General features: G+C 36.5%; 4 protein-coding genes across 5 annotated transcripts; 2 read left to right on the top strand and 2 right to left on the bottom strand.

Moving 5' to 3' along the window:
• The first annotated feature begins 675 nt into the window (after positions 1-675).
• LOC113668319 (uncharacterized) lies at positions 676-7291 on the top strand. Of its 2 annotated transcripts, none has more exons than XM_027184206.2 (2): positions 676-751; positions 5530-7291. In XM_027184206.2, exon 2 carries the CDS (start codon positions 5596-5598, stop codon positions 6631-6633), a length of 1038 nt encoding a protein of 345 aa, XP_027040007.2. In that variant the 5' UTR covers positions 676-751; positions 5530-5595; the 3' UTR covers positions 6634-7291. The 2 variants fall into 2 exon arrangements, with proteins under 2 accessions (XP_027040007.2, XP_027040009.2); XM_027184208.2 differs by lacking the exon at positions 676-751 and adding an exon at positions 3491-3569.
• A 1270-nt stretch (positions 7292-8561) lies between these two features.
• Positions 8562-10375, bottom strand: LOC113668337 (vacuolar protein sorting-associated protein 72 homolog). Its single transcript, XM_027184224.2, has one exon. The coding sequence runs from the start codon at positions 10337-10339 to the stop codon at positions 9332-9334; it is 1008 nt and encodes a 335-aa protein (XP_027040025.2). The 5' UTR covers positions 10340-10375; the 3' UTR covers positions 8562-9331.
• Positions 10376-10640: 265 nt separating this feature from the next.
• On the top strand, positions 10641-18110 carry LOC113668314 (proteasome subunit beta type-4). The gene is made up of 9 exons (XM_027184201.2): positions 10641-10791; positions 11333-11409; positions 12120-12249; positions 13108-13191; positions 13338-13400; positions 16411-16492; positions 17548-17664; positions 17765-17853; positions 17966-18110. Exons 1-9 carry the CDS (start codon positions 10655-10657, stop codon positions 17976-17978), a joined length of 792 nt encoding a protein of 263 aa, XP_027040002.2. The 5' UTR covers positions 10641-10654; the 3' UTR covers positions 17979-18110.
• Positions 18111-18577: 467 nt separating this feature from the next.
• Positions 18578-21648, bottom strand: LOC113668315 (uncharacterized). The gene is made up of 2 exons (XM_089195509.1): positions 21170-21648; positions 18578-19930 (listed from the first exon to the last, which is right to left on the bottom strand). Exons 1-2 carry the CDS (start codon positions 21565-21567, stop codon positions 19351-19353), a joined length of 978 nt encoding a protein of 325 aa, XP_089051635.1. The 5' UTR covers positions 21568-21648; the 3' UTR covers positions 18578-19350.
• Between the last annotated feature and the right edge of the window lie 1195 nt (positions 21649-22843).

Here is a 22843-nt window from a genome sequence, read left to right as displayed (position 1 = left end):
AAAAAATATATGATAAGTACCATATCCAATCTGCTATTAGCTCGATTTCCCCTTGTAAGCGTATCTTTGCTTATCACGAGACCAATAGTCAGTCGCTTATTCAAGAACGATCGACTATTTGTGTACAAATAGATCAAACGTGGATGATCAGGAAAAGACGTTTGAAGTTACGTAAATGGACTTGATCAGACACGAAAGAGATTAAGTGTTTTAAAAATTTGCAATTGTCAGTCTTAAGTTTCTACTGTGCGGTGAATAGATTTGATGGTTGTTGATGTTTTTATTTTTGTTGTAATTTGTTTGCTTGGTTTTCGCTACATTTTACGGCCGGTTTTGAGCTTACTTATTTAGTTGGTACCTTCTTGTAAATACATCGGTTATCACACAGACAAGTATGCAAATTAAGAGTATTAAGTTACATCCCAAATAATCAGCAAATAATTTATGCAACAGTAAAAGTCCTCCTATTTTTATTAAAGAATTTATCATAGTGACTCTAAATCATTCGAGCTGTATTTTCCCTGTTAAACTTTTTTTCGGTCTACAAACTGACTTACAATATATCAGCCTCTCTCTAAATATAGTTCTTGATGCCACTACTTTAAAATAGATTTACTATTTGCATTTTAAATGCAAAGCCACTTTAACTGACCTCGTCGAAAGCCTTTTTTTATTGTAATAATTAGTGGTGGCCCGTGGACAACATGTACAACCTACGTTTCGTTTCGGAGTAACAGTGGACATTCGCAAGGTTAGTTAGAAAGATTTCCGTTGGGCCAAAAAAATATTCGTAACAATTATTTTCTGTCATAGAAGGTGTATCATGGAATATCTTCATAAACTCAGGCCTGTGGTTTATTTTTGATGCAAATGTTTAAACCCTGTGCCGCAATTTACAGATAAATTTAAGTTTTACACCAAGAGGTGGCTGTTACAATAATGAATTTTCATAGCATGTCGGCTCCTAAAGCTGCATGGAGGGTTCGTTTTGGGAAAAACATTTTCAGCTCAGTTAGTCTTTCAAATTCATTAATGTTATAACTTTACACGAAGCCACACGCCGTATAAATGTATGTAACTTTACCGACAGGTGGTGCTTTGACTAAACGAAAAACCATTCCATGCGTTCTCATCCGACCAACCTAAACTAAAATAATATCTTTTGTTACTTCCGAGATTGACGTCCCCTACAGTTTTCAAGATGTGCTTGTAAACGCCACGTAACACTCAAATTTTACGGCGTTAAAACGGTGTTTGAATGTTGGTAGATTAACAGATACTGGTGGATGAATAACAGAGTGCACTTATGGAAATCGATTCGTCCATCAAAACTTAAGTGCAAAACTCTTCTGGAACACATTCCCACAACTAATATCTCTCTTAAGTCTCAGAATGACCATATACGTAGATTAATTAAAATTATGTCTAAAAGTGAATGTAAAGAGGGAAAATCTTTCAATTAATGCATGGTTAAATCCACGCATTGACTGAATTTCGAAAATAACAAGTTTTCATTTTTTCTTTAATAAGAAAATATTACAGCAAAACTAGCAGTGCAGGTTAATTTTTTTCCTCTCTTTTAATAGTATTAGACTAATTTGTCAACGTAAAAATCTATAATATACATGCTTAGTCTGTCATTCTTTGAACCCGCTTTCATCACGCAGCTACTCTCAGGTGCATCCATTATCATGCCAACTTTGAATAATTAATTCACAAGAACAAATTGTTGTTGAAATTTGAAAATTACAGTCGTATTAAACGATCAAAGAAAAGCTGAGCAAAATCTAATTGAACAAAATGGAAACATCATGAGCTTTTAGCTTCAGCCTAATTTAATGCAAAAGCGACAGCTAACTTTTTTCGTTGTGCATAATGTATTCTTGGTCTTTCTTCTCTTTTTTTTTATAACAACTTTACAAGATCACGTCATTTTTGCATCACTGAAACGAATACAATATTTCTAAGATATTTTTGTAACCACGTCACCGACTAACAGAACAAAAATGTTTATCTCATCCCGTGACTAAAGTTTGATAGCCAAAAAAAATAACAAGTAAAATGAATTTGATTTCCATTTGATATATTTATTTATCCACTGAAAATAAACTATTTACATAGGAAGTTCTTTAATAAGGATGTGATCTGACTTCATTCACACGAGACCAGAATGATTTAAAATCAGTTTTTGCCCGTCACCAAATGGGAACTATATTAGTTATTCATGATCATAAACGTTTTCCATCGTAAACTATCCTTATCACAGTCAATGCAAAGCTTGTGTACTTTTAATATCTTATTCTTTGGTGGAAGTGTATTAGAGTTTTAAATGTGTGCAGTTTTTATTTATAACTTGAGATCTCTCGACTGCTAAATTCAGAGTTTTTAATCCTGAAGCCTCGTGGAAACTTTTGATATCATCATGCTAACCTTTGTCGGAGACTTTGTGATGCGTGGCGTGACACATGTCAGATGATGAGTGTGAACATGATTAGGTTAAGAACTAGAAGCACTGCCTGAAGTGATTTTGGAACATTGATCAGTTTACATGATCAACGCAACCTCGAATGACCTTTTAAATCAGCACTCAGCAACAACTAATCGCAATGTAGAGAATATCGTATAAGAGAGTGATTTCTTACAAATTTGCAGAGAAGCTTTTTACACACGAAACCTTTAGGGCTGTATGGGTAAAACGTAGTTGCTCTGAAATGGAATGGACTTGTGAAAAGATTGACTGAGAGATTATCATCACGGTTTTCTTAACTGGTCATCACTTGATCACGTGCTATTAGCTTATAAGGTCATAGTCACAATGAGGTTCGTATTTTCTTGTAAATCGTAATTCAAGAGCATAAGTTATAAGATCTAAGATACCAGCTATAAGAAACAACATGTCCTTAATTCCATTCTCGGTAAGCGTATCATCCGCAACATTAAGGAAACTCAGTATCATCAGTTAAATGAGACCTTTGAAGTTTATATGACTTTTCATGAAAATTTTTTTTTAGTTAATACTGTTCTCCCTGCATGGATTACCAAAATACCGCACTTCAGATCTTTGATGTCTTTTACACAGCCACTTTACAAATTTCCTTGGTCGCTACTTTTTCCAATTAAAAAAATGTATTGACATTTGTCGCTCTTTTATTCTTTTGTTTTTCTTCCACTTCTTGGGAAAGGAAAAAATAAATTAACATTAGCGCTTTTTGACAGTTGCCGGGTAATCCCAACCAGACTCTACAAGAATTACTTTTGGCTTTGTTACATGTTCAATTCTCTTTTTTTCTCCTTTTTGTCAATTTGAATTAAGACTCCTTCCTGCAGTTGACTACCGCTGTTATTCAATAATTTTCGATCATACCACCGCAAAGAAATCTTGGAAACAAAGGAAAAGCTGAGAGAAATTACAAAAGGGCTTTGAAAGTCAAATGAATTTGATTGTGTTTAAAATAGCGTTAACCCCAATTGACTCTGAATATGCATAATTGTGTGGTTTCGTTTGCTTCCACGACTAAGACGCCAAGATTAGCTGTTAATGCTGTAAAACTGGACTGATAGAGCCCTAAGTAAGTGAAGTTTGTAAGTATGTTTTTTGGAAAAAAGTAAACTACAATATGCATGACCAAAATCATGATAAATTGCCGGAATAATTCAAGGAAGGGAAAACACACTCTTAGATAAAAAGGCAGCGTTCATCTGTTTTGATTTGTGCTCACCACAATCCTGTCTCATAAATAAACACCTACTTAGGAAGAATCGAGAGTCTTGGAAAGAGGTAATCGAACCGGTAGGAAAATGCTACGCTTGTTATTCGCTGTAAGCGCTGTGTATAGACAATGCATCCAGTTTTGCATGCGTGGAAAATTTTCCATACAGATTTTGATTCATTATTTACCACTGAAAGCTAATCATAGATTGTAATTTTATTAATGACAACAGTGCAACTGGCTACACACTTTCGATCTCATTGGAGTTCAATCACTCCAAACAGCATCCTATAACTTGTTTATTTGGTTTATTGGTTCTAGTTTGGTGATAAACTTCAGAGCTGCCAACCTCTGAGGTTCTCCCTTAGAGACTCTTGTACGTAGGTTGTTTTATGACGCGCAAGCTGAAGATCAAACAAGTGAATTAAGGGCAAATAAACAGGACTTCGTCCAAGTCGGTTCTTGAAACCCAAAACTTTTCAACTTCGTGACATTTTATCCGTTTTTTTTTTTTTCACCATTTGCTCCTTATAGGATTCACTATTGCTGTTTTAATTTTCGATTCTCTTTTCATTTCCAGCTGCTAAGATATTTAAGGTGATTTTAAAACATCTCAAAGCATGCTCAGAATTAGTATCCCTTTGTGAAAGTGAAAGTGAAAAAAACCTCAGATTGTCGGCCGATTCCCAAAAGCTTGCTACGCAAAAATCGTTTTTACAGCATAATTTTTCATTTGTTTTATTCTTTAATATATTCTCGTTCGACTTGAACTTATGATGAAGGGCTAATTAATCCAAGAATGTGATGAGCTCTGCGTACATACAGACATTCTCAGCTGGGCTCTTTTCAATGGATAAAAACCCTTAGGACTAAATAATCGAAACTTGAAAAATGACGTCGTTCCGCAAGTGTGCGATAAATCTTATAGCCGGAAAGCCAAGCCTGGTCCAATATTAAGCTAAACGCAGTCTGTTTAACCGGCGCTCAAACAGCGCCGGGCTCCAGATACAGTACGCTGGTCTGGTTGGTCTGGGCTGTGGCTGTCTTCTACTTTCGTCTGAACTAAAACCGGGCATTGTAGAACCTCTAATATGAAATTCACTAATATGCCATGTAAGTAGAGTAAAGAATCTTCACTGCAAGCAGTTATGATATTTCCAATTTTTTAAATAATGTTTGAAGACTCAGATATCTGCTGCTCATAATCATGCTGGTGGTTAGCTGGTACGATATTTTAACTTAGTTTTGACGGGACTACAATTGCGCAATGTTTCCGATCTCCAAGTCCGTCGAAAAGCATTACCACAAAATAAGAAGACTTTTTCGGACCTTAGACGTAAATTTATCAAAATGTTACACTCAATTTGTCAAAATCGATCATGCTGTTAATTAATTTCGTTGCCTTACCAATGCCAGAGAACTATCCTTGTAAAAGTTTTAAGAACGGGATATATGTATTCTGACTGTAAAGGACGTGCTCTTGCGTCACATCGTAGTACTGGGGCTGTAAAAAAACCAACATGCAAGCACTGTTTTCGTCCTGTATAGAACTTCTGTGATTTTGGATTTTTTTTCACGAAAAAGTTATATATTGCACTCCCAATGAAGATGTGGATCTTCGAAATTTAGATAATATTAACCAATTTTCTTGCAAAATCGTTAAGATTAAGTCTTGCGAAATATGTCACATCATCTTCAAGATAAACAAAATTAATTTTACGAAATTCATTGAAGAACAAAATTAGCAACTCTAAGATAGTTAGTTTTCGATTACTATACGGAAAGTGAAATTGAATAATGAAATGATTTTATGTTGCAGGTTTAATGCAGATGAAAAATTGATCGTTTCTGATGGAAGTAAAGTATACTTAGTTTGCATGAAAAAATGAGTGAATTTAAGTATCGACTGGAAGACAGATGTACATTACCATGTTCTATGGTGTGCCAAAACTGCCCAGAATACATGTACAGTTTTGAGACGTTGAGAGAGACCTGGACACGAGCCAGTCGCGAAGAAGGGAAACACTGCTACGAACGAATTAAGTATTATTTCAGCCATTCTTTTGATCGCCATTTAAAAGAAATGATTTTTGTGGTAGCCTATGATCTCGATCACAACGCAGGAATTTTCCTGGACTACAAAGGGTATACATTCTTTAAAGAAAAGATAGACAAGGCATCAGAAATGACAAAGAATTTGCCCGACGTGGAACCAGTTAAATTGTCCCGGAAAACACCGCAAATTATGCGGGTCTTTAAAACATTGAAAGATTTCGTCATCTTCCATGACCAGTTGCGACAGAAGAATCGTTCCATTGCTCGTCAAAGGCATATCAATGGAGTACATACGCTTCAAAGGATAAATGAAGTCATTGAGCAAAAATCACCCTTATTTTTAGCGTTTAACGTAAAATTTTTTGAGCAAGACCCCACAAAAATCTTGCAAATTGGATACGTAGTGTTTTCGCTGGAAAGTGAACAGGATGGCGAAAACTATCATCTATTCTTAGTAAAGGAAAATGTACCTTTGTTAAACAATAACACGCAGTTAGAGAGCTACGACGTCTCTTTGTTTCGAAGTGCAGAGGTTGCAAGACTAACTGATATAATAACCAAGCTTCAAGAAGACGTTTCTCACGTTGATTTTTTGATCACCCATTCAACGTCTTCAGAAGATATTCGTAGTTTCCTCAAATCTCAAGGCCTTCGAGAAGAGCACAAGGAAATTATCGATACGCTCACCCTTCATTCTGCTCTTTTTCCTGACTCTCGGAAAAACAACAGCATAGAAGACATTCTCATGAAGCTGGAAATTCCGTGCGAAATTCGCAAACTTCAAAACGCGGGTTATAACGCTTTTTACATCATGAAGATTTTTTTATCGCTTTTAAAGCAAGATTATTGCGAATATCCTAAATTGTAAAGGAGGTACGTTTCTAAAGAAACTGCGGTGCTGCGTCAGTGGGAGAGTACTGACAAGGTAATAAAACCAAATCTTATTAAATTATAAGCCTATCAAGAGCTCGGGATCATGAACCCGAGCAAACGTTGTGTCGGCTGTTTTAAGTCTATTCTTACAGCTGAAATTCTTGGGAAAAATCTTTTAAGACAATCGTCTTTTTAAGACCACTGTTTTCTAAGAGACATTGCAACTAAGAAAGAGAGGAAAGCCGAAGAAAACAAACCTTCGACCGCAAAAGAAGACTTTAAAGTGATATATTTTCTCAAGAAAGTAAGAGCCTCGTACAGTTTCCTTTCTTTGGGTGAGAAAAAATGGAAATTTGGTTCATAGCTAGACGGGTTAGGGAGTTGGGTGGGGAGAATTGGAGACTCTCGCTCTGCAATGTTGACGGCATCACCCAAAAGGCGATGGTTTTGAGCGGCCCATGAAAGAGAATATTAAATTGGCTCAGAGAGAGAGAGGGGGGGGGAACAATTGACAACTAAGTCAAAAAACTTACACGTTATAAAACATCAGAAAAAAAAAGCGACTAAAAAAGCAAGGAATTTGAGTTTTTACATCAAAAATACGTTATTTCATCGAGATTTGTAATTTTTAATAAAATATTCCATTTTTGTTATTTCTTGTGCGTACTTTCATTGCTGATATCTTTTATGTTGTTGTTTTGTGTGCGCTACGTTGTAATTATTTTTATTCTCACAACAGTTAGCACCTCGATGAACGCTAGTGCTGTTAAGAATCTGCTAAGAACCCCCATGTTAAACCTAGCGACGTTATACGAGACAAAAGCACAATCTTAATTTGGGAGTTGAAAGAATAGAGAAGCATAAAGTTCTCTGTACCCCAGTAGTAAAGCATCGGAGCGTAGAATCTAAAGGTCTGAGGTTTGACTCCTTGTCAGCGTCCCAAATTTTTCAAATGTGTTTCAAATCAATATGTTCTCTTGTCTACACTCGACATTGCTTTGTCGCAGTTTAGTTATCATGCAAAGAAGGCTGAATTTGGAATTAGGGCGTGTCCTGATAGTGCTAGATATTAATCTAATCAATCTAATCAGGCCAAAAGACTTATCCAGCTCACAGATCAGATTGCAGCTAGCTTTCCAGACTGATCCGGTCTCTCAAAAAGAGGAGACAAGCACAACTTTGATATGGCGAGGACCAATAGGTGGCTATGGTTTTCTAAGTCACAGCTCTCTTTTCTTTTTCTTAACGTGAACTCGCCGTCTGTAGTTCGTTTCTTTTAACTATGAGGCTAGTACAGGATAATAACTTCCCTTCCCTACTCTTTATCTCTTAATCCTCTTACACTCGCCAATTAACCTTAGATCTAGCGTAAATTCCAGATAAAATATGGATCGAAAAAAATTTCGACGAGAAAGTCAAGGCCATTTTTGGCGTCACAGTGTAACCATTTTCATTGGTAGAAATCTTATATAAGGTGATTAAGTTCCTGGAAGAGGAACTTGACATGAATTTTTATACTCTTACATTTACGTTTCATCGTTTGTCTTGCGATTTGAAGTCCCTGAAGGTTTTAGACCATGTTTCGATGCTGAAGCGCCAGTCTTTGTCAAACCATGTGGTCGAATAATACTCTAAGTGACTTCATGTAAGAGTTCCTGCACCTGCATTCTCCAAGTACTGGTTCTCCCAGTTCAGTTTATTTAAAATTTTCAAGGAAAACTCAATTCATTGCCTTAAGGAGACAGACAGAACGCAGGTGAAACGTCAATATCAGAATGATAAATTTATCTGTATTCTACTTCAATAAAACATGCCAACACCACCCATATTTCAAAATTTACACTGGATGTTGGAATATACCCACTACTTTTAGAAATTATGATTGGCTTCTTAATTCCCAAAGTCAAAACAATAAACAGTGTCTTAAGTAAATAAATCATTTTTACTAGACTGTTACACCAATTTTTACAAGACATTACTTTTACTTACACAAGAATGCTTTTAACAAAAATATAACAGTGGTTTACACTCTCAACAAAAACACCAACAGTGAAAAACAATACTTGGCTGGTAAACATTTTAAGACTGTCTTATACTACATAATATAGCAATAAATGAATGTGGTTTACTCTTCATGTGACTGGTGATGTCTATTTTCTCTTGAAAAAATAATGACAACCATATTGAATTCCAACCAGTAGAGGCAATCCTTAATAGATACATTTGTACATTGTGATTATATTTCATGTGATTATTGTAAACAACTTGAATTTGTGAACTGTTGCTTCAGTCAGAACTCAAATATGCACTCTCACATGCATGACTCATGATCAGTTCTAAAGAATAGCGCTTCCTTGCATATCATAACATTGAACAATCTTGCACCTTTGTATGCAAAAACATTCTCTACAATACAGTGATACCAAAGGAAAGAAAATTAAGCTTGCATTGATGTAAATTTGGAGTAAGATTATGCAAGATTACTGCTGAGAAAAAAAAACCAGGATGGAAAATACTATTAGATCATAATCCCATATTTGCAATGATATATGAATTAAGTGATAAAATAATTCATTGATTCATTATTGTTGCAAAATAAAAAGTTTAAGGGGGTTTATGACCTGGTATTACTGTTCCCTTTTTTCGTTCTCAGTTTCACATTCTGTACAGTTTGAAGCAGGCAGTTACTTATCCTACAACTTCCTGGCTCTTCTTTGTTCAAGTTCAGAAGTCTTTCCTTTCATTTCCTCTGCTTGCATTGCATACCTCTCTCTTATGCATCTAAAAGCCTGGGCATTTGCAAATGGTAAACCAGTGACAGGGTCTTGATATCGAGCTGGTGACCCTGTGACTGGACAGTAAGTTCTGTGTGGAACTTTGAGTTTTTTAGTGGGAAAGTATGCAGAGGGAAAATTCTTTGCATCTGTGAAAATCAAAAAATTCCTGCAGCACCTCTTCGTTGAATCTACATTTACTTCCTCGTCTTCATTGTCATCAACCTTCACCAAAGGCTCTGATACTTCAATGACCGGCATGGACAAAGAATGGAAGCGGATAATGGGGCCCTTTAATGCAACCTTCTGGATTTTTGTTTTCTTTTTATCGGCCTCTAGTTGTTGATAAGCTTGAAGTGAAGCCACGTTCTCCTCTTCCGTTATTTTCGCCTCTGCTAAAAGTTCTTCTTGAGTAAGGCGCTTCATGTCGAGAAACTTTTTCGGTTGCTTCTTTTTAAGCAAATTCTTTTTTTCCTTCTCAAGTTTGAAACGATTCTTCGTTGCCTCAGCGCGTTCAACTGTAAGCGCCCTGGTTGATTTTCTCACACCTTCTCGTGGAGCGTCCTCGAAACTTTTCCGTTTTTTCACTTCTGGTTCCTTATTAGTAGCTTTCGAAGGTGCAGTGTCTTTCTTCGGAGCTTTATACGGCTTTATGAACTGCTTTTTTCGCTTTTTTACCGGTTCGTCATCTCCCTGATCATCTATCACTTCATCTGTCTCAGAGACGCTAAAGTCGGAGTCTACAACGTCCGCTTCTTCTTCCTCTGTTGAATATTTCTCATCCCCAGATTCTTCTTCGAAACCTCCAAAAGCTGTTTTATAAAAATAATCAACTTCTTGCTCATCTGCTATCAGTTTAGACATTAAGTTTCCAGCATTTCGCCGGGTTTCTCTGCCCACGATGAGACTCTCCACTTTGTCCGCCATTTTGAACAGAGACGAGTCTACTTGCGCCTGCACTAATCAGCGGTGAAAAATGTACAAATCAGAGAGATGAAGGGAGGGGTAAGTAGAAAGATGAAAAGAGACACTCAAAAATTGTCGAAAATTTCTCGATAGCATACTTTCCCTCACAAAATTCTTAAGCATGAATTAATTATCTCATATGATGCCTAAAAATTCAGTATTTTCCTTCTGAATCTTACATTTAACAGCTTGCAGAAACACTAAACCCACCCCGGTAGAAAACCCCTTGTTACTATATTGCATGCTGGGAATGACTCAGGCAAAAAGAAGAGAAACATGGCCGCAATGAATGTTCCTGGATTTCAAGATCAGTTTTGGAGTAATGGACCATCACCAGGCGCTTTCTATAACTTTCCCGGCAATCCAAGTAGTTCTAGAACTGCTGAAAAATTTTCACCGGCTAAGAGAACTTTGTGAGTAAACATCTGGTTATATAGTAGTTAGTGACAATTTTGCTCGACAGAGGTTCATGTGCTTTACAAGAGATTTTAGTTTCTGATGAATAAGTTTAAACTGGTTCAAAGGCATGAGTTTTTCTTGATATTAATTGGCGTATAATTTTTTCATTGCGTCAAACATTAGATTGATAAAGGATTAGACCATAGCGGTAAATTTTGTAGAAGAGCTAGCGTGATTATATAAAAAAACACAGTGATGATGTTGTTCAGGACTTACTCACTAAAACTAAAAATACCGTTACACAAAAATAATTAAATTTTTCAGTGGGATCTACACTCTTGGGAACGCACAGGTGTTTCTGAATAGCAACAGTAACTCTCTAAGTGGTCAGTACAATAATTTTCCTTAGCCCAAATGATTTTGCATTGCCCATCAATATGATTTGGTGCCCCACATCAATTTAGGCATCATGTAGTACCTTCATGATTGTAGCATTTTTCATACTGTAAAATGTTCTTCATATTATGATATTTATCACAATTATTCTTTTGTCAGATACCCCACCACAACTGGTACCTCTGTGCTTGGTGTGAAGTTTGATGGTGGAATTCTTATGGCAGCAGACACATTAGGTTGGTTATATTACACTGATTTTAAAAACTTATTTATTTATTTAGGTTTTATCAACTGAGTTGATAATGTGAATTGACCTTGGTAGAGAGTTTCTGAAGCTGATGTTTCAAGTACCGTAAAAACCTGCAGATAAGCTGCACCTTTTTTCAAAAAATCATCACTAGAATTGGGGGTGTGGCTTATCTGCTGGAACATTTGAAAATGGTGTTGTGTATGTTGAAATTTTTGCGTCTGATCTGATGCCTTTAGACTTTGGATTTCTTTTGATTTCTTTCAAAAAACTTTTTTTCCAAAATTTGAGCAGCTAAATTTAGGGTGTGACTTATCTGCGGTTGCAGCTTATCTACAGGTGCGGCTTATCTGCGGGTTTTTACGGTATCAGCCTTCCTTAAAAAAAAAAACCTCTCTCTGATAAAGGGCTGACACTAATAATGTCAGACTTTAAGACTTGCTATGGTGGTCAATTTACATGATCAACTCAGTTGATGAAATCAAATTATCTTGTATCACATCCCACCAATGCAGCACCACAGGTTCTGCAGGAATGTACCTCCATCATCATTATTTTTATTTATTTACTTGCTTACTATTTACATACAATATTTCATTCATCAATGTCTTGATGTTATTCCTTTTTTACTACTATACAAGTATTTTCTTGTAAGAAAATACTTTAAATTATAATGCTGATAATATTGTGTGCTTGAAGGATCCTATGGATCTCTTGCAAGATTCCGAGAGGTCTCAAGACTCACTGCTGTTGGCAATAACACAGTTGTTGGTGGTTCTGGGGATTATGCTGATTTTCAGCATTTGAAATCTCTTCTGGATCAGAAAGTGTAAGTCTCTATTAGTATCACATTGATGGTATCTAGAGAAGCTATGAATTTATAAATAAAGAGATACAGTTAGAATCTCAGTTAGAATGTACACCATGATTGGTCATTTTATTATATCTCTCAGTTAGAATGTGCACTATGATTGGTCAATTATTATTTTTCTCAGTTGGAAAGTGCACTATGATTGGTTAATTTATTATATCTCTCATTTAGAATGTACACTATGATTGGTCAATTTCTTATATCTCAGTTAGAATGTGCACTATTATTGATCAATTTATTGTATTTCTCAGTTAGAATGTTCACTGTGATTAGTCAATTTATCATATCTCTCAGTTAGGATTTGCACTATGATTGGTCAATTTAAGGAGCTGTATTTTCATTGTGCAGCCTGCTAAAATAAATTGTTTTATTGAATTGAAATCTTCCTCCTCTATTTGAACCCACGGATGTTATAAACATTTTACGGAACCTCACTTTTCATGCTCAGAATTATGGCCCACACATTTCTCACTGGGGCCGTAAATCTAAGTGGAAAAAACCTTGGTCAATAACTTAGAATACAGTCCTCAAACTTGGTTGGTAAGAGGTATTGATTTAGATATCTTCTTGAACCCTTCTTATGGCTATTGATTAAAGGCCTCTTAAGTTTTTACATATCTTTTTCCATCCAGATTATCAAACAATGAGAGAGAGTCACTATCTAATCTCTGTATTTGACAACCACCAATTGTGATTCATCAGTTGAGCTGTTGTTGAGAAATGAATAATTCTCTTACATTGTAATTGCAAAATGATTTAATCCTTTTTCTTGATTGCACAATAAGAGAGCTGAGCATTTCTTTGTTGTTTTTTCAGTATTGATGATGCCTGTTTAAATGATGGCCATGGTTACACTCCAAAGTCCATATATTCTTGGTTAACAAGAATAATGTATTACAGGTATTTCGTACTCTTTAAATGACATTTCTGGGGTAATTGTGTGAGAAAACACATACTTTGGATGATTAATTCCCGAAGTTACTTCCTGCAGTCACAAGGTTACATCTTGGTGTCTTCGTTGTTGTTGTTGTTTTTTTTTTATATAGGCGCACACGTTTTGATCCCCTGTGGAATCAAGTTGTTGTTGGTGGTGTCCATAATGGTGAAAGGTGAGCCTGTTGATAAATAAAACAAGTTATCTTTGCTGCTGTAGCTGTCGGTCAGAAGATGTGTCTCAACATATCAAATCGCATACCATAGGAACATTTGTATACGTAAGAATTTAGAGCGTTTTCATCCATGTGGAAACAGTCATGATGATTCATTGCAACAAGAACCACTGTTTGAATACCATCCTTATCAATGTGGCTCCCTAGAGTATATAGAAATAAACCTCCCTTCAGAGCATTAGTAATGAAAGGAAACCTATAGAGTCATTGATTTATCTCAGTTTTCCTTTAACGCTTTAACTCCCAGTTCAAATTTGTAATTCTCCTTACAGTCAACCACACAATTCTTATAAAGTTAGTTCAGATAATTTAGCATAGGATCAATTAATTATCCCCAAATTTATTTTTTTTTATTCTCATCACTTATCTGGTTGATATTGTGTTGATATGGTAAGGAGCAATTCTGTCTTGGTCACTCATGGGAGTTAAAGGGTAAAGAGATTTACCAGTTTGGCTAGCAATATAATAAGGCTTCTGTTCTAGGTGTTAAGTTTTAGATTAATGATGTTACCATGAAAACATATCTAATGACAGGCAGATATATTCCAATTTTTGACCCAAATATCTTTATAGATATCTTAACATTTCTTGAGTGAAATATCTTCATTCCTAGCCACATTGTGAAAATTATATAGCCTGACCTTGTAAAGTTATAAAATGTAAGGTTGTTCAGACAGTTTTGCCAATATCCTCTAATATGTCATATTTCTAAATATGTTGGACTAGCTTTGACAGATTGTAACAAAAATAGGTCATTTGATAAGAACTGTATGTGGTCAGGACTGAGTTAATTTTCGAAAAAATTTACTAAAGGAAATGTGACAAATCCCACTCCTTTTAAACCTCAACCCTTTTTAACTCGTGAATTGCGCGCATGCGCAAGAGTGAGTTATAGATACGATGTGGGGAATGGCATTCACTCGCTCACTCGCTCAATTGGTCGATTCCTGTAAACTTTTTTTAGATTTTAGGCTTTTGAGTGCATTTGATAGTTTTTGGCGAGCAATAAACAGACGAAATGGCGACCTTTGTTGCTAAGAATAGTGGTGGGGTGAAAAAGAAGCCAATGATAATCTTAAAAGAGTTTTTTTTTCGTTTTAGTTTCAACAAGCAGTGCCAGCGACTGGCAGGCATGCAAGGATTAACACTGAAATAACAGAACAACCTTCGTTTTTCATAAAATTGTAATTTACAATCCTTGAACTTGAAAACAATGCAAAGATTCATTGAAAATATCACTTACTGCATAGCGCTCGGAGTTTACAGATGTTCAAAAGCTTTTTCTGTTATGGCGTGAGATTGAGGACAAAATTGATCATTACGTTTCGTTGTGTGTGTTTTTCCTGTGTGAAGCAACAAAAGATGCCGGCGACTGACAAAATAACAAGTTAACACAAAAATCAAATAACACCTAAACAAACAATTTTAGCTACCGATTTTACAGTGAATTTTTAAAGAACAATTTTCTTTTAAGTTTCAAGACAATTTGAAGATTCAACATACATACAACATACTAAAATGCGAAAGTTACTCACCACAAAATTGATAAATAGGCCTGAAATGAAATTCTATCTTGTCATTGATTATACATTGCCTAGCACGTGACTTAAATCTACCCAGGCGGAGATCCAAAATGACGGTGGCAGGCTTGGCTTAATTATATCACTCAAAACTCGTTCCTGTTTGTCTCATTTGATAAAGAGGGAATCGTTAATGTTTTCATTACGACAGTATTGCCTTGATTTTCTAATATTTACAACGAAAGACAGTAAATTTCACTTTTCACCCACATTTACTTCCAACCTTTTCTTTTTAACCAGAAACAAAAATGATAGACATTTAAAACACATGACATCATCCACCCTTGTCAAATGTAATAGCATGATCATTTCAATTGTAATGCCTTCTTATCCCAACATTACTTTGTTTCTTTGCTACATTAGCGAACACTGAACTACTGCTCATACTCTAGATATGACAATCAACTACAAAATTCCCTAAACCAGATAACATTAAACATAATCTAAAAAATCATGTGTCAATTCACGAGTTTGCTCACAGAGCACTTTGATTCTTACCCCAAAACATTACATCATAAGATAGAAATTTGGCAAGATTGATATCTGAGCATGCATAAACTTTCAAATCTGTCTTCCTTTCACCAGGTATTAACTTTTCTGTTGACCTCTTTTTAGGCATAGAAGGCCCATGAACATCATGGGTATAGTTGCTGGAAACCCTAGAGTCCATTAGAAAAGCTGTATTTTGATACTTTTTTTAAACACCATGTTTGTTTACTTGTTGACATTTTTGAAGCTTGCACAATGTATGCATCCAGATCTTGGGCAGTCAAAAACCCTATGAAGCCTCTCTAAATGCTGAAGCACTGATTAAATTTTGGGCATTTCTCATGTGGGTTTTATTTGATGGCAGTGTTTATTTGAAAGAGGCATTTATTTCAAACTCTTATTTCTTAAATCACTGACAACAATTGAGGTAAAGCGTATCTTTAAGTATCAAGTAGAGTAGAAATGTGCTTTTAGTTCAAATCTTTCCCTTTATTTTTGAGCATGGTGTACTTTCCTGAATTATACACAATTCATTATTTTTTTTCTTTCAAGCTTCAAGTAAATGCAGCATTCTTCTGGTTGGATGGGGCATACAATTGAGGGGAATGCTTACTGATAATGTTGCATCTATCTTTGCTGGGTGTTATCTTTTGGGTGGCATGAAAGAAGTAAATCCAACAAATTATTTATGTTCTACCCCTTTCATGGGTTGGAATACAGTGGGAACAAGAAACAAACCTATTCAAGGTTAATCCACGATGCTTTTTGTTGCTTGGTAACATTAAAAAGTTTAACATGGCAGCTGGACCAAGTACTTCACTGTCAGGGCATTTGAATAAGCATTCTGGTGACCTAGATTGTTTTTCTTGTGTGGTCAACAGTTTCCTGGGATGTGTTGACAAGATTGGCATAGCTTTTGAAGCACCCACAATAGCCACTGGGTTTGGTGCATATCTTGCCCAGGTGAGAATACATGTATTGCATTCATGTTTGGTTGCTTGCCAAGCCTTTGAACAGGAGTGAGGCTAAGGGTGACCTTGTTATGATACAAACCTTGCTGCTTTTCAAATTTAAATTACTTTGTTATCATGCCAGATACTGGTCTCTGGGGTTAAGGTTAGGGTCGCCTTCAGCCTCACTCCAAACCAAAGGCTGGACAACTAAGTGCACAACTAGTAAAATGACCTATTCTTCATTTGAAGCATTGATTGGCCATCAGTTAGCAGATAAATAATAATGATAATAAGCAATAATAACTCATGTATAGAGGGGTACTACCACATTCCTTGTGCCTCACAATTACATGTTTAAATGTTAAAGGTGTGCTGCAGTTGTAGTGATTGCAGAAAAGAAGCTTAAAAAAATTCAGGCTATGACACGATTTGAACCCAGGTCTCCCAAGTACTAGTTGGATGATACTACCAACTGAGCTACCAAGCCACATGTTGGGAATGAGGCAAATTTTAGGTTTGTCTTCCTGTGGAGGAATGCAATTGCATTTTCTTTTTTGAGATTTGTTTCATAACAAGCCTAAAGCAATGCAGTCAGTGATAAAGTCTACATGTATGTCATTGTCCGATGAATTGTTTTCTTGTTGGAGGACTTTAAGCTTCAGATTATGTTACATACCACCATGTTTTAAGTTTATATAGTTATGTAGTATTACTAAAGTACCTTGTGTAAAATTCAAATGGTTATCAACAAACTATACCTCTTTTTGGCCAGGGCATGGCATTGCAGTCTGGTGTCAATTCCAAAGATTTCTGTTTTTCTCCTTGTTTGTTTCCTTTTCACTAAGGGTCTATAAAAGTCCTCCTCTAAATTTACTTGTTCCATCATAAAGAAATTCCTCTAAGCCAACTAGGAGGTGTGAAAAAGGAATACACACGTTGAATATGGAATTTTCTTGCACTTATTTGTAACTGCTAGTGCAAGGCCAGCCAATTTCAATGGTTGATTTTGTTGAGGAAACTTTGTTGTCAGATTTAAGTTTTGAATATTCTTGTTTCTGATTTCAGCCAATTCTCCGTGATGCATTTGAAAAAGATCCCAGCATGTCTCTAGAGGAGGCTAGGCAAGTGATCACTAAATGTCTGCAGGTGTTGTTTTACAGAGATGCTAGGTCACTAAACAAGGTTTGTATTACTTTTTGTACAATGTTGAATCTACAAGGTGTCACTTTTCGTTTGTGTCCAAAGTCAAAGCAGTTAACAATGGATGTTTATTTGATTACAGTATGAAATTGCAGTCATTACAAGTGATGGTGTTGTGATTGAACCGGCAACCAGTGCACAAACCAATTGGGAAATTGCTCCAATGGTCAAGTGAGTTTCAAAAATTTTTAATTGCGGACACTAATTTTTTTATTTATAATGACTGGTGTTAAAATGAATATTCTCCTTATACTAATGTGTACCTTTTAAATTTTATTTGCAGAGGCTATGAATAATTCTTGGATGGTGTGGATGTTTTCCTTTGCCATCTTATTCTTCATATATCATCTTTTGTGGTCCTGTATAATACATCCTGAAAATGTGCTTGTAAAGAAAACTGATAATAAAATATCAAACCCTTTCAGTAATTTCTGTTTGTTCATTGTTTTCTGCTTTTGTTTTTATGTGAAGGTTTCTAAAATGAGAAATCCTAGAACAAGAATTTTGAACACCTTCAATGTATGTAAAGTAAGTACTTGTTCTGTTTCTGCACTGGTTAATTGTTGGTTTTTAAAGTGGGGGGTGGGGACTAAGTATGGATGTGACCTCCTCACCCATCTGTGTAAAAAAGGTGATCTTACATAACCCCCAACTGCATATAATATAGTTTGTTTACTCTACCCCCTCCCCTAAATGTAAAACCAAGGCCCACCACGAAGTTTAACCATGGGTTACCTCATGTATACAAAATGAAATATTTAAATGTTGCTCAGAGAGCTGTCAAAGTCATGTCCTGCACTATAGCCACAATGAGGAACAGTGCCAATTACCTGCAGGCCATCTTAAGATCATATAGGTCTTTTATTCCTCCCAGAAGACAGGTAAATGTATAATGTTCAGTAAAATGCTCAGTTTTATTAATTATAATTATGTGATCAATTTCTTTCCCAACACATGCTTGAAGTAAAGCGGTAAACAAGATATAACCAGCTTATCAATTGATGTCAAATGCAGAGTCATTGTCAGCTATATTATGATGAATAAAGTGACACATGATAAGAATCATGTATTTCAAGTGTTCTTTTAATCATAAGTGTCTTCAAAACGCAAAATTAACGGTCAGCTGCTCCTTTTCTGACCCCTTGTGTCTTAAGTGAAGAGATAACTGTAGCAGTAATTGATGGATCTTCTTGTAAATAACTTTCTTCTAAAAGAGCGCTTCCCTTGGGTAACTTCTTTTTCCTGTTTCAATGGTGGTCGCATTGTTTATCAAATAACAAGGACCGATCAGACTATTACACTACTGTCATTAATTGAAATAATCGAAGAAAAAAGAAAATTAGTGAAGATAATTTTCTGATCGATCGTAACTTAAGGTCAAATATTTCAGTTATGCTGCATTATCATGCCACATATATAATTTGAAAATTCATTTTTTTCTTTGCTGTTTTTTCTTGATCAATTGAAAGTGCCATTTAAATCATATTGAAGAAAAATTAGTGAAGGTAATTTTCTGATCTATCGTAGCTTAAGGTTAAATGCTTCTGTCAAGCTGTATTATGATGCAACATATATAATTTGAAAATTCATTTTGATTCTTTGCCGTTTTTTCTTGATCAATTTAAAACTACCAACGGTCTGAGACTCACTTCGCTCCTGGAATCCTCATCACAGTTTCTTCTTCAAGGCCAGGAACACCTTCATGGTGTAGTAGGAGTCGTTCCCAGCGTTATGGAGAATATCCTCGTCATACGAAATACCCAGGTCCCCCATCAGCCGCTTCAGACCAAACACGCTCAAGTTTTTCTCGTCGGTCAGCAGTGCCAAACCAAGCAGTTGCGTGTCGAACATTGGTTTCCCTTCCAAAGACATGCCGTTTTTGGCAAGGTAAAACTCATCACCTCCGCCCGAGTGAGTCACCAGTATATCTGCATCGCTGATATACTGCGAGAACTTTCCAGCGGCCTCTGCAAGGGACATGTGCTGTGAGGTGCCAAATCTGAACTTGTCTCGGTTGTCAGAAACGTAATCCTTGTTCACCATATGGAGGTTCTCTGTAATGATAACATGATGAGCTTGCTCATTCCCCTCAGGACTGGCTAGGGAAGTGGTGAAGGAGCCAATTTCGAGAATTTTGCTGTGGTCGTTTTCATATGTTTCGATGTCAATCGCCATTGCCCGAGCATTAGGTTTCCTTTGCAGAAAAGTACGGAGTTCCCTGACACTTTCCTCTGCATCTTTCCTTCTCCTGCAACGAGACAATGATGAAAGACAATTTATTTATTTTGATGACTGGTATCAAAATAAGAAAGTCTGCAAATATCACTGTTTATTAGTTCCATCATATGACTTGCTTTAAAACGCTAGAATATGAACTTCATTTCGCTAAGTGGAAATCCACTATTCCCAATCAGGAGTAGAGCGACAGGTTGCTTCCGAAGTAGAATCAACATCACGCGAGGGATCGCTTCACAGTGAATTCTAGAATTACGACCGGACAAGTTCGTCTTTAAACATTAATATTAATGCACGTATCAATTTCCGCCATCGCTTACCCCAACTCTCACCGGTTCATTCCTTTATGTTTGAATACTTAAAAAAGATATTAAGTCGAGGATTCTTTTCATTCAAAGGCATCTTTCTGTAACACTAAGTGACTCAAAATATGATGCGACAATGACCCAAACTGTTTGTTGAGGAAACATTTGGCGAAATTTATCTTAATTCAAACCTGTCTGTGAAAGGTCAATTAACCAATGCCACTTTCTAGGAAAATTGTGACGATGAAGCTTTCCCAGAAACACCAACATCAAATGGAAATACGCTTTCGACCGTGATGATTTTTCATAATCAACATATATCTTTAAAATTTGGTGAGTGATTTACATGTATAGTTCCAAGAAAAAAGGCCTACCGTATATATTTGCGACTTAAGTAATCATATTCTGTTCTTGCCCAAACAGCACTTTCTAAAAAACATTACCAAATTTGTCGACCAAAAGAACTAAAATACCTACTAAGAAGAAACTTGGCAAAGTTTTTAGAATGTAGAGAAGTCGCTGCTGACGATATTATCAGTTAGGGAACTAGTGCACAAATGTGTTTCATCTCGAAAGCTTTCACGATCCCTGGCAAGCGGAAGGTAGCGAGACTGTAAATCATGTGATTCAAAACGACGAATACTCGAACTTCATGACTCTATTTGTTGAAAGGAATAAATCAAGCACAAAGCAAAGCAACAGAAGTAAAAAAGGACCAACCGACCAATGTTCACTCGAGTCAAAAGGAGGTGCGTGATGAAAAATCTGGTTACGTATGTTTTCATAGTTTTGCCGAGTCTTCTTACCCACTCATTTGAGCTGTTTTGTCAAATTTCGGTACGAACTTCAAGGTGATCGGTGGAATTGGTTAATTTACAAGAAATACACAGGCAAAAATACGCATTAGTCGCGGTTATTTTGTACTAACTTACATTAACACCGCTTACCTGACTTTAATTTGGTCATTCGCTGCTTTGAGGGACTTGGAAAAATTGATGTAGGTGTGCAAATCAGAAAAGGATCGTCGTTCCTCCTTTACCTTTACGTCGGAGGTGTTAGACACTTCTGGCAAACTCTGACCGGTTTTCCTCTCCAGTTCATTTTTCAAGTCAGCAAATTTCTCCGCGGACACAAGAGGATGAGTTGTCCCGTCAAAAATTTCGGCTATTACGAACTGAAAACCACGGTGATTGCGAAAGAAGTTCTTGAAGAAATCTTCTGCCATGTACCTTTGTCGGGGGTGGTTCTCTTCGAAGAACTTTCTCCACTCAAAGCGAATAGATTCGTACTTGTAATAACGACCGTACCTTCTGTCGCCGGGTGATTTCTCGTTTCTGCTGGCCATGGCTGGAGAAAATGATGTAAGGAATATACACAAGTATGGCTTTTCCGAACTGAATAGCCGACTGAAATACCCATAAAAGGTATGCTTATCCTAGCCTATATACTGGCTGTCATTAATAAAATCAACCAATCAAGCCCTTGATATCTATAACCACCAATGAACACACTCATAGCGGGCCTGAATTGTGACGTTTCAAGAGCCGTCATTCTTTGCCATCATGTTTTCAGTTTTAATCAGTGGTTATTAGCAGGTGGAAAGCGGTTCCTTCTATATCAAATTTGGCCGAAAGGAGTTCTGTACTAGGGAAATATGACACCTATAATCATATTTAAGACATTTATCAGTTTCATCAGTTTTTCTATGCCGAGAGGGCGTAAAATCTCCTCAGTAAACAACCCTTTTTTATATACCGTAAAGTTCTGATAGTAACGTAAGTAACGGCCCCCCCCCCCGAAATTAACGTCAATTTTTTGTGGCCGCTAGTAAATCCCGAAAGTAGCGACCTCCAGAAAGTGGGTCCTCCCTCGAAAGTAGCGAAACCAAGTTTTTTAAATCGCATACCGTATACCAATAGTCAAAATTTTATTTTACAATAATATGTTCGTGCAGTGTCACAAATTGTTCACGATAAGGCACTTTAATTTACAACAAGGGGAAGCTTTAAGCCACCATTCGTCCTTGACCTCAGTTCACTGATGTAGCGATGTAAGAACTAAACCGGTATAATTTCGTATTAACAACAGGAACGTTTCTTCAAATTGAAATTGAAAACTCTATATAGTTTTCGTTGATTAACATGAACGTTTTTCTTCCAATTACATGACACTGAGATACCGGTACGGGGTACAGACTAAAACGCAGCGGTGCGTCATGCAGTACGATCGAAACAGTTTAGCTTTCCTCCTCTGAGTCAGAACTCGATCTCCTCTATATCGGCTGATTCACCCATGCGGTAGTCCGGTAAACCATCGATATTCATTTCACTGTCCCTGCTACCGGTCTAATCCGCGAATTAATAAATTCTGCAACTGCATTCCCGAGTGTTCCAACGCATAATCACATAACGCAATAGTGGTGAAGATGAAAAACATAAACGGTGGCGAACAAGATGCAACTACAGTTGGACACATGCCTGATAGTCTAGCGGAGGTCATGTAAAAGCCATTGCTGGAAAAGGAAATCAAGATGACTTGCTGTCATCTTGCTGTCATCAGCAGGTGTGCCTAATGGTGGATTCAAGGAGGAGGCATCGAGATTCCTTACATTTATGAAATTG

The sequence above is a fragment of the Pocillopora damicornis genome, chromosome 2, assembly GCF_964200805.1.
Source record: "Pocillopora damicornis chromosome 2, jaPocDami1.2, whole genome shotgun sequence".
Classification (NCBI taxonomy): Eukaryota; Metazoa; Cnidaria; class Anthozoa; order Scleractinia; family Pocilloporidae; genus Pocillopora; species Pocillopora damicornis.
This window is presented reverse-complemented; position numbering and strand designations above follow the sequence as displayed.

What these genes read in the sequence shown, in the direction of transcription:
- LOC113668319 (XM_027184206.2), top strand. Translation starts at nt 5,596, where the DNA reads ATGAGTGAATTTAAGTATCGACTGGAAGACAGATGTACATTACCATGT.
- LOC113668315 (XM_089195509.1), bottom strand. Translation starts at nt 21,567, where the DNA reads ATGGCCAGCAGAAACGAGAAATCACCCGGCGACAGAAGGTACGGTCGT. An exon ending in AATGACCAAATTAAAGTCAG is followed by an intron (nt 19,931 to 21,169) that starts GTAAGCGGTGTT and finishes GTCTCGTTGCAG; the next exon opens with GAGAAGGAAAGATGCAGAGG.
- LOC113668337 (XM_027184224.2), bottom strand. Translation starts at nt 10,339, where the DNA reads ATGGCGGACAAAGTGGAGAGTCTCATCGTGGGCAGAGAAACCCGGCGA.
- LOC113668314 (XM_027184201.2), top strand. Translation starts at nt 10,655, where the DNA reads ATGGCCGCAATGAATGTTCCTGGATTTCAAGATCAGTTTTGGAGTAAT. An exon ending in TCACCGGCTAAGAGAACTTT is followed by an intron (nt 10,792 to 11,332) that starts GTGAGTAAACAT and finishes TTCTTTTGTCAG; the next exon opens with ATACCCCACCACAACTGGTA. An exon ending in TCTCTTCTGGATCAGAAAGT is followed by an intron (nt 12,250 to 13,107) that starts GTAAGTCTCTAT and finishes TTGTTTTTTCAG; the next exon opens with TATTGATGATGCCTGTTTAA.